Genomic DNA, 11,430 nt, shown 5'->3' with positions numbered 1-11,430 from the left:
TGGCTCTCTCCATTAGGTTCAGCTCCAAAATAAGCAGCGATCGGTGCCCATTGCTCAGTGCAGACTGTAGCGATCTGATGTCAGAATTGATAATTAACCGGCAAATTCCATGAACCCACCATGTACCGCATTAATTCCCGCCTGCCACATCGAGCGGTGAGTGCAGTGGGACTCAAATTCCAAAATTCGTATACAACTTTGTCAACCACCTTAGGGAGCTTAACATATAATTAATTACCTGACCCGACATCTTCTCGATTACGCCAGGTGTGCAATCGGACGGCTCAGCGCGAATCGTGATCGTAGTCGACAGGGCGTGAATCGAACGGGGCCTCCACACTTTTTGTGGCTTGGCGATGCTCTTGGTGGGTCGTCCTACCGGTCCGAGCTCCCCCCGTTGCTCTGCGTGCCCTGCCCGATCTCACTCCGTCCCCAACCTTCTACCCGAGCGGCGGTAGAGGCAAACGCCGGAGATCCGATCGGCCAACAATCCGAGGCCGCACTCCTCGAATCCCCCAGTTCACCTTACTATTCAGGTAATTCCTAGTTTTTTTTTTTAATCTCTCTTTCTTTTTCTTTTCTTCTCTTTGTCTGTTCATATTTCTAGGTCTAGGGTTTTGGTTATTTATTTTACAACCTTGTGGAAAAGATGATCTTTAATTTGATTTAGGGTCCTTATTTCTCGAGAAAGTGAGGCGTCAAAAAAGTTTTTTTTTTTTCCCCTTTCTGGTAATTGGAAGTCTTAATCCTATTCGATTTGTGATTTAGATGATTACGATGATTAATTGTGTTAAAGTTTCTGATTCTATTGTATTTTTCTTTCTGGAGCTTTTGAGCGTCGGGCCGAAACCCTAAGCCGTATTTTTCGAAGTCATGGCGCTTTGTCGACTTCTACAGAGGAATTCGATCAACCAGATCTCAAACAGGGTTCTCCCATGTTGCAGTCAATATTTCTCTACCGCTGCTTCTCCAAGCGAAACGATCCGAGCTACTCTCTTTCCTGGTGACGGGATAGGACCCGAGATTTCGGAGTCTGTCAAGCAGGTTCTTGGCTTTCCTTCTTTTGTACACTTAGAAAAGATCGTGATTTAATTATTCAGTGCAGACAGCCTTGTGGTCGATGGTTTTTTGTATTGTTTTGTCCATATCTTTATAAGAAATTAACCTTCAAAATGCATTGAATACCATATTTCAATTGTATGAAATATAATTGAGCAAGTGTTAGAGAAGGCACCACTGCTTGCTGCACTAGAAGTCAGTTTATGACATTGAGCACATATTGGAGAAGGATCTGGTTCTGTGCATATATGTTTATGTATATGTTTCACATATGTGCTTATGTGTGTGTCCGTATGTTATGACCATGAGGTTGTTACCGTATAGACATAACTGGGATTTTGCCTATAGAATTAAGTCATTGACCTACAGTGGACCATTAGAAGGAAACACATATCAGCTATGTGCACCGAATGTCTGTAATTTTAATCCGAACACCTCAAGTTTTCATCTTTCATTCCAAAGTAAGCTTTAGAGCCTTCTTGATATTAAGATGCGCATGTATTTAACTGATTAACCATGTATTTTTTGTATATAAAACTTTGATATTCCAGAACTATGTGAGTGAATTGCCTCTAGCATAAAAAATGAATTTTGTTCCTTAGTCCCTATCATTCATGGTCAAAACTTATAACTATTTAGACAGATGGACGCATAGTGCAAAGAATTCGTGATCGGGAACTTCAACAACTAAATATTTGGTTTTCTTTCCATCTCATGAGCTCACTCACAAGATTCAATGATTTTTGGTAAAAGTTCTATAGATATTTTATTAGAGTCAACAGTAGTTTTCATTGGAATTTCATATCTCTGTTGTTGAATAATGTTAGGATGTTTCCTTTTATTATTGAATTGGATAATGTTATTTATATTTTCTTGTGTGATTTGTACCAAGGTTAATGACCGATGGATTTGTCTTTCACTTTACGTTGCATTGGCCAACATGGCCCATCACATTTTTTAAAAAGATTGTCATCTCACTAGAGATAGTATTATATTGGCCAAACCATCCTTGGTATCGGTTTGTACCTGCTAGAATCGATCGTGATGCCCATTCATCCTTCTCCCATGCTTTTTTTTTTTAAAAAAAATGTTGCTTGATTGGTAGCACTTCGTATTAATCATATTGACTTTGGTACCAGTTGATATCGATCGGGATAGTCAGTACATCTGGATCCTATGTTGTTTCAATGTTATGGCACCCATGCCGGTGCCAATTTTGCATCAAGTGGTACAATACTGATGGCATCATCCTATTTTGCCAGTTTTGGAATCCAATGCAAGGACCAATGTTATAATATATTAATACGGGTGGATATTTATGCAATCATGGGTAGATATTCAATTTATTATATTTGCTTTTTATTGAACAATGTGCTCTCTTTTGTTTGCCCCAATTGAAATGATTGGACTAGTAGACTGTTAAGCTTGTTTCTGGACGCAAGGACCCAAGTCATAATATGTATGGATATTTATGCAATCACGGTTTGGTGTTCAATTTCTTCTTATTTGTTTATTATTTAGCTAGTTACGCCCTTTCGTTTTATCGCTGTTCAACTTTCTCCGTTTTCTTTTCATTGATGGGAACCATGGGAACTATATGAGTGAATTACCTCTAGCATAAGAAATGAATTCTGTTCCTCAGTTCCTATCATTCATGGTCAAAACTTATAACTATTTAGATAGATGGATGCATAGTGCAAAGAATTCATGCTCAGGAACTTCAACAACTAAATATTTGGTTTTTCTTTCCATATCATGAGCTCACTCTCGAGATTCAATGATTTTTGGTAAAAAGTCGTATGGATATTTTGTTGGAGTTGACATTAGTTTTCATTGGATTTTCATATTTCTGTGGTTGAATAATATTAGCACGTTTCCTTTTATTATTGAATCGGATAATTTTATTTCTGTTTTCTGGTGTGAGTTGTACCAAGTTTAATGACCAAAGGATTTGTCTTTCGCACTTTACATTGCATCGGCCAACATGGCCCACCACTTTTTTTAAGAAAATTGTCATCTCACTGGAGGTAAGATTATATGGCCAAACCAGCCTTGTTATTGGTTTGTACTTGCCAAAATCGATCGAGATGTCAATTCATCCTATTCCCATGCTTTTTTTTTCCAAAAAAAAAAAAAAATTGTTGTCTGATCGTATCGACCTTGGTACTGGTCGATATCGACCGAGATAGCCAATACATCCTGACCCTATGTTATTTCAATGTTGTGGCACCTTTACTGGTGCCAATTTTGCATCAAAAACTGATGGTATCATCCTATTCTGCCAGTTTTGGAATCCAATGCAAGGACCAATGTTATAATATATTAATATGGGTGGATATTTATGCAATCATGGGTAGATATTCAATTTATTATATTTGCTTTTTATTGAACAATGTGCTCTCTTTTGTTTGTCCAAATTAAAATGATTGGACTAGTAGACTATTAAGCTTGTCTCTGGATGCAAGGACCAAAGTCATAATGTGTGTGGATATTTATGCAATTGTGGTTTGGTGTTCAATTTCTTACTATTTGTTTATTATTAAGCTAGTTACGCCCTTTCATTTTATCGCTGTTCAACTTTCTCCTTTTTCTTTGATTAGTTATGGGAACCATATGAACTACATAACAAGTATTTCTCAGCCAGGTTTTCAGCTGTTTTTTCCCTCTTTCGTCTTGTCTATCTTTAGATGCAACCAGTAACCCAGCTGATTTGCATATTTAGGATGGCTTGATTGTTTTGAGTGGTAAACTGTCTGGGTTGAATTGTTTTTCATTTCCAGCTGAATTTTCAAGCAGTCAGACCACATCAACCAACGGTTCTGGTGCCTGGTCTGATGTCATTACAGTTTTGGAACTATTGCTTGGAATTTGTGTTTTTGACAATTGAAACCTTGAAGTCCAAAAGGGATGCCTGCGGTCTTGTACTCAATCTTTACTTGGATGTTTCGATTTGGAGGGTTGCCACCTTCTATTAGATATCCGAGCAAAGTGGTTTATAAAATCATGTATTTTCCAAATTTGGCATTGCGCAGGAAAAAAGGTCAGCATCAGTTCTTGTACATTAGCATAAGTAATGTTCTTTGCATACTCAGTTTTCACATGCAAAGTACATGGAAAGATGCCCTTTTTTTTGTTTTCTTTCTTTTCCTAACACATGATTTGAGTTACATTATTTTTCCTTTTTTGGTTTGCTATGTCATAGATGTTTGTAGAAATAGCTTCATCTATTTCTTGTCTTTGTAAGAATTATCATGCTAAACTTACCCTGACCTTTATTAAGTATTTCTTTAACAACTTACAAGAATTTCTAACAAAAATCAAGTTATAGAGTCTAAATTGTAATAGTTTTAACATTGGTAGAGTCATGATAAGTCCTGTTTTTAACCAGATTATAGTTTCTCACCAAGAATTGGAACTTATTCACATATGACACTCTAGTGATCATATGAACAACATTGGCCATCATGAATAGCACTTTCTTTCTTTCCCTGTCTGTTGTGTCCTCATCTCATCTGCACGTAAAGGGACTGGATTACTGAGAGAGCTCCCATCTGTGTTAATGTTTAATCATACTAATGGCTTAAAGATGGGCTTGCTTTCATCTCTTTCCAACTTCATTGCCACTTCAAACACATCTTCAAAGTTCAAAGGCGTATCTTTCAAGCCAAAAAGGATCTTTTCATGGTGATGATATTTAATTGGTTTCCCTATGGAAGTTTTTCCCTTCCATCCTCTTAGCAGCAAAGAAGATGTGTAGTTTGTCGCATCAAATTTAGCATACCAAGAAGATAACACAGTCAATATTTTGTACATTTTTCTCGAGGTGTGTAATATTATACATATCAGTGCAGGTTTTCAGTGCTGCAGGAGTGCCCATAGAATGGGAAGAACATTTTGTGGGTGACAAAGTGGATCCTAGAACAGAGAGCTTTCTAACATGGGAAAGTCTGGAGTCAGTGCGGAGAAATGGTGTGGGCTTGAAGGGCCCTATGGCTACACCTATTGGAAAGGGCCACAGGTCTTTAAACCTTACTTTAAGGAAAGAACTTGGTCTCTATGCCAATGTTAGACCTTGCACCAGCCTTTCAGGCTATAAAACTCGATATGATGATGTAAATCTTGTTACAATTCGTGAAAATACGGAAGGGGAGTACAGTGGTCTTGAACACCAGGTCAGCTTTCTACTGGATGTGCATGTTATCATTTTCCTCTTTATTGATGTGTGATTTGTATATTATGGTTATTCACTGTAAGTTTGCATGCATGGTTGTAGGTGGTGAGAGGTGTTGTAGAAAGTCTTAAGATCATTACCCGTCAGGCAAGTTTAAGGGTGGCAGAATATGCTTTTCATTATGCAAAGACAAATGGCCGACAAAGGGTGTCTGCCATACACAAAGCCAACATCATGAGGAAGACCGATGGTCTGTTTCTTAAGGTATGGTGAATATCGTGTCTATTATTTTGGAATTGGAGGAAGATAGTGATTCATGTTTGTTTTTATCTGCAGTGCTGCCGTGAGGTTGCTGAGAAGTACCCTGAGATAACTTATGAGGAAGTCATCATTGACAATTGTTGTATGATGGTATGGTTGAATTAGACTCAACTATGAAATAGCGAAAGTAGGTTTAGGTACAATTTATCTAAATATGCTTAAGAAATGAGATTCTCATAGTGCAAATGCATACAGGAGGCTGAAGATTGATTTTCTAATGCGATTTATATTTGGAAACTATTTAGTTTTTTTCGCCCATCTTTTCTTATGCCTAAATTTGTCCTTGCTTGTGACAGCTTGTGAAAAATCCTACTCTATTTGATGTATTGGTGATGCCTAATCTCTATGGAGATATAATTAGTGACCTCAGTGCTGGTTTGATTGGTGGCTTGGGCTTAACTCCCAGGTAATTGCCTTCCTTTTTTTTTTCTTCAGATCATGGATGGCAAAAACATATAAAACTTATTCACCCTTCTCTTTTTACAGTTGCAACATTGGTGAAGGAGGCATTGCTCTGGCAGAAGCTGTACATGGTTCAGCTCCTGATATTGCTGGCAAGGTGATTGACACCCCCAACTTTCATCAAGTTTTGCTTGTTGGTTTTATTTCTCAATGCCACAAATAACATAAGTTATCATGTATGCTGGCATTGCATGAATGTATATGATTATTTTCTTGTGCTTGTGGGCCTTTGGCATGTAGCACTGTTCACACATGCATGCAGTTGTGCTGATATTACTTGTGTGTATACGTCCATTAGTTCATCTGAATTTAATATATTGTAAATCCAATTTGTATATATGCCATCTGACCACCACCTTTTATGTCTTTTGTATGGCGAGATTGATGTTAGTTGACTTGTCTGATATCATTTCATCATTGGTTGTTCCAGAATCTGGCAAATCCCACTGCCCTCTTGCTGAGCTCTGTCATGATGCTACGCCACTTGAAGCTCAATGATAAAGCTGATCAGATCCAGAATGCCATACTTAGCACCATTGCAGAAGGGAAGCATCGGACTGTTGATCTTGGTGGCAACTCATCAAAAACTGATTTTACAAAGGCAGTCTGTGATCATCTCTAAAAATTTTGCATTATTTTTTGGTCATTTCGCATGCAGAGAAATATTACTTGGGTGTTTATTAGCCCAACTATTGTTTTAAAGTTCCGAGCGCAGCGCACTGCATGAGAAAGAGAATAACGCTCTCAGGGATTTTGTTTTTAGCTGTTTCTTCTCGGTTTGCCTTGTTCCTCGAAGTATTGTTGTAATAATCGCCTATACTCGGGGCAGGAAGCGGTATTCGTTTGTTCCAGCTTTTTGGGTATATTGGTTTTGTTCATTCTCGGCATTTAATACAAGAAGAAGAATCCAAGTTACTGCAAAAGCCTCTGAGATTTCTACCCCAAGAGAAAAGAAAAATCTCTGAGATGTGACTGCTTGTATTGTGATAAATTGATATGTTTGTTGGTCAGGTAGGGCTACAATATTGTTTTTCCTTTTTCAGAAAAAAAATTATTCATAATTTCATGTTATTGTTCATCTATGTTAAAATTTTTTAAATGTTCCTGATGCTGATGCTGTGAACATTGCTGAATTAAAACTGGAAGCTCTTTATGTTGTTGAGATCGTAATGCCTAAAATGAGGGGGTTTAGCCTTTCTTTTTCTTTTTTTTTAAAACTGAAAATAAGGTGCTTTTTTGCTTGATACAGTGTTTTGTGCCTTATGATTAAGATTTTAATTATTTTTAGCCAGTGCGTGAAATTTAACACGTGGTTATTGCTGCCGTCGAACGATGGGAAGAAAATCCCATTTACCTCCCAATTTATAAATTTATCTTCCAAACACTCGCTGGAAACATTTATCGATCGCAAAGCATATTTTGTGAGAATTAAGTACCCGAGTTCTAAGATGGAAAATGAAATCTTTCTTTCAAAGCACAAAAATTTAGTGTAAGCAGGTTTGGTCCCCTAACTGGTGATAAAATAAGCATTTTTGGCTCTAATAAACACCCTAGTAGGTGACAATCATGAGATATTTTTATCAAAAAAAAAGACAATCATGAGATATTAGTAGGTTGCAAGCAATATCTATCTCCATTTCTTGTTTCCCAAAGTTCTCTAAAAAGTTGTAATATTGTTTACTATAAAAATTACGGTCTCCTGAACAATACTTAACCCTATAAAATGATATCTTAGTGGGATAATGGGGGTGGACCTGAATCTAACCAGATAAGGAACAAAACCTAGGTCATGACTCATGAACGCAACCCAATAGACTGGGCCCTACTTGATTGTCCAGACCATGAGTCCAACATATGGCAATTGACGGAACTTGTTTGAGTCAACCGGCCCGTTGACATCTCTGGCATCAACCTTCTGCCGCAAATATGGACATCCAAGTGCAAATCAGAAGCAGCCTATAACTTAATATTTTCAGTTCCCATCACTTAGTTGGCATCACCCTCACGCTAGCAAGAAACATCCTTTTATTAATAAATATTCGAGGAACTTTATAACTTTACTGACTTGGAGGGAAGTCCATCATTGACCCAAGCTCTTAAATAAAATGTACTTTTTAAAGTCAAGTTTGAGCACCATCTCTAAGAACAAGGTGAAGAAGCCCTCAAGTTCATAAACAAAGAACATGTTACTAATAATTGTTAATCCAAAACAATAATATGTTACAGAAAATTGGGAAAGCAATTAAACCAAACAAATGGATGAGACCGAGTGCCAATGCTTTTGGTTATCCTGATTTTGGTTCTGGGACTTGCTTGGCCAACTCAGAGCAAACTTCATGGACGTCACCTTGCCCCCGGTCCCTTTCGAATCAAAGACGACTCCATTTTTTATCGGAACGGCACCAAATTCCAAAGCCAGTTGCTTGTGAGAGACACAAAAGGAAGAGAAGTAGCATTATAACCCAACGCAGAGACACAAACAAGAAACAACCTTTCTATACCTATACCTAGGAAAAACATATGGTCGCATGAAAATATTTTGTAAAGTGGTGACTAGAAGATGATGAGACTAAGATGAAGAATATGAGGGAGTGGGAGTGTCTCTAGAACAACAGATATAAGAGATGAAAGACCTAGAGAGATGGCCGAGGCTGCCACAGAGACAGCGGAGGATTCCACGCTTAATCTCGCCTCTTCTTGGTGGTATTCTTTTTTCTTCCTTCTCAGATGGCGTGTTACATTTAAGACCCATGCTTTTCTTCCCACTGCTATGATTAAAACCGAAAGAGAGGAAGTATGGACTAGGGAGAGAAGGAGAAGACCTGAGATGGCTTCTATAAGAAGAGGAATGCAACTGTTGGTGCTATATATAAGGAGTCACATGGGCACTGTCTAGTTTCGTCACTCCACTATCCATTGTTTTTATTTGATCCTTGGGCTCATTGGAATGACGCAGCTGCCTACCTTAAGGAGGAAGTGGAGCTACAAAAGATAATGAGGACTTTTGGGGTGTGGGGACCTGCAAAGATTAACGAGGACTTAATGATAGGTCCACCCTACGGCCCCACACGTTCACCTGCATCGGATGCTCCCATGGGGATCGATAGCTACACGTCCAGGGAGCAAGTAATTGACAAAGTAGGAAAAGATAGCAGAGTCACCCACCCTTCCATTATTTCAATGACAACGAGGCCAAAAGATAGGGCTACCTGGAGAACTTCTTTTCATTTAATATATATATATATATATATATATATATATATATATATATATATATATATATATATATATATATATATCCTTTTTTTCTTATTCTTCTCGCAAGGCTCTGGAGAAAGGCCAGCTACTTAAAAGCTGGACATCAATATATGAAGGAAAATGGGAGACAGCAGTAAGGAAGCTTATTAAAGACCTCGTTAAGCACGTTTTTATCTTTTGGCTTAGTGCACATACGAGGGATAACTTTTGTTGCATGATGAACAACGACCATCTTTTCTATCATCTTGATCTCGCAAATAATTAAGTTATTTTATCTATAAATGAAAGCTGGTTGGGGATTAATACCTTCTCTTTACATCAAAAAAAATATACATATCTTTTTCCCAAAGTAGAAAATGAGACCTCCACCATAGAGAGATAGGTGCCGGCCGGTGATTTGTTGACAAGCAAAAAAAAAAAAAAAAAAGTTTGCTAAATTTGTAATCTATAAATCACCTTCCTATGTCCTTTTCATGATAGTTTATTACGCATCATAGCTCTGCTACGGGGTTGGGGGGCACGGTCAGTGGGGATTGTCCCTTTATTTCTACGGAATGGAAGCTGGATGGATCCTTCTCTTTAAAAGAAAATGTTTGGGAAAAGTAAAAAAAATGCCGAGTGACACGAGGGAGAATGATGGTAGCAAGTTTTTTCTCAACATTAAAATTGGCATCTGAAAGGATATCTTCAATTAGTTCTTTGGGGAGGAAGCTTCCATCTATTCAATGATAGGATTAGCGGAATGCAATGAATCAGTAACAAAAGAAGCACAAATACAATCTACACCCTATCTCGATGATCCAGTTAGCAGCCAAGAGTAAGAGCCACGTGAATCAGATTTTTATAGAAATGGAACAATGGGAATCAAATGACTCTTGTTGGATCGGACCAAGTCATGCTAGTGACAAGTCACATCCATGTGAATGTGCAAGCCGAAGAGGTGGGAATCGGCCAAGACACAATAGGCAGATCGAATACTTGGAACTCGATGGTGATTGAACATGATACATCAGGATTATTAGATTTGCGATTATACTATGGGAAATCATGGGAGCCAACCATCAAAATCCCCGACATATATATGACTGTATGGGGGAGTTACAAGGATCAATAGTTGCGTTTGGTTATTTTTGCTTCTTATATAAATTAATATGATGATACTTTACAAGGCCAGACCTGCCTCTAGATGAATAACGACCATCTTTTCTATCATCTTGATCTTGTAAATAAGTTATTTTATCGATAAATGAAAGCTGGTTGGGGATTAATACCTTCTCTTCACATCAAAAAAAAAAAAATATACATATCTTTTTCCCAAAGTTGAAAATGAGATCTCCCGTATGGAGAGATGGGTGACTGTGATTTGTTGACAAGTAAAAAAAAAAAAAAAAGAAAAAATTATTTGCCAAATTTGTAGTACATAAATCACCCTCATATGTCCTTTTCATGATAATTTATTACGCACCTTAGCTCTGCCAGGGTGTTGCGGGGCACGGTGGGTGGCGATGGACTCCTTATTTCTCACGGAATGGAAGCTGGATGGATCTCGTCCAACCTTCTCTTTAAAAGAAAATGTTTTGAAAAAAAAAAAAAAATTATGCTAAGGGGCACGAGGGAGAATGACGGTCGCAAGTTTTTCTCATTATTAGAATTGCCATTTGGGAGGATGTTTTCAACTAGTTCCGTTGAAGGAAGCTTCCACTATTCAATGATGGGATTAGTGGAATGAATGGATAAGCAACAAAAGAAGCACAGATACCATTTACACCCTTTCTCGACGATCCGGCTAGCAGCCAAGAGTAAGAGCCATGTGAATCAGCTTTTTATAGAAATAAAGCAATTGGAATCATCAGATGACTTGTTGGATTGGACCAAGTTCTGCCATGACAAATCCCATCAAATGTGAAGTGCAAGCCGGAGAGGTGGGAGTCGGCAATGACACAATATTCGATCGGAGACGCTAGCTGAAGGACATGATGATCAGATTTGCAATTATACTATAGGAAATCATGGGAGCAAACCATCAAAATTGCTGAAGATCACGGCCATATGGGGTAGTTACAAGGATCAATAGTTGCGTTCAAATCTAAGAATAGAAAAAGAAAAGTAAGAGTAAGAGTAACTTAGCTTTTACTACCACAGCATAGCTCTACACTCTT

The 11,430-nt window shown here is 37.9% G+C and overlaps 1 protein-coding gene across 1 annotated transcript; it reads left to right on the top strand.

The window, feature by feature from the left end:
* Positions 1–328: 328 nt before the first annotated feature.
* Positions 329–6,936, top strand: LOC105038431 (isocitrate dehydrogenase [NAD] catalytic subunit 5, mitochondrial). Its single transcript, XM_010914243.4, has 8 exons — positions 329–536; positions 829–1,044; positions 4,911–5,231; positions 5,333–5,494; positions 5,567–5,641; positions 5,848–5,957; positions 6,038–6,110; positions 6,444–6,936. The coding sequence occupies exons 2-8, from the start codon at positions 874–876 to the stop codon at positions 6,633–6,635; spliced, it is 1,104 nt and encodes a 367-aa protein (XP_010912545.1). The 5' UTR covers positions 329–536; positions 829–873; the 3' UTR covers positions 6,636–6,936.
* The last annotated feature ends 4,494 nt before the right edge of the window (positions 6,937–11,430 follow it).

Source organism: Elaeis guineensis, chromosome 1 (assembly GCF_000442705.2).
Source record: "Elaeis guineensis isolate ETL-2024a chromosome 1, EG11, whole genome shotgun sequence".
Lineage (NCBI taxonomy): Eukaryota > Viridiplantae > Streptophyta > Magnoliopsida > Arecales > Arecaceae > Elaeis > Elaeis guineensis.
Note: the sequence above shows the minus strand (reverse complement) of the source record. Positions and strands in the feature narration are given on the sequence as shown.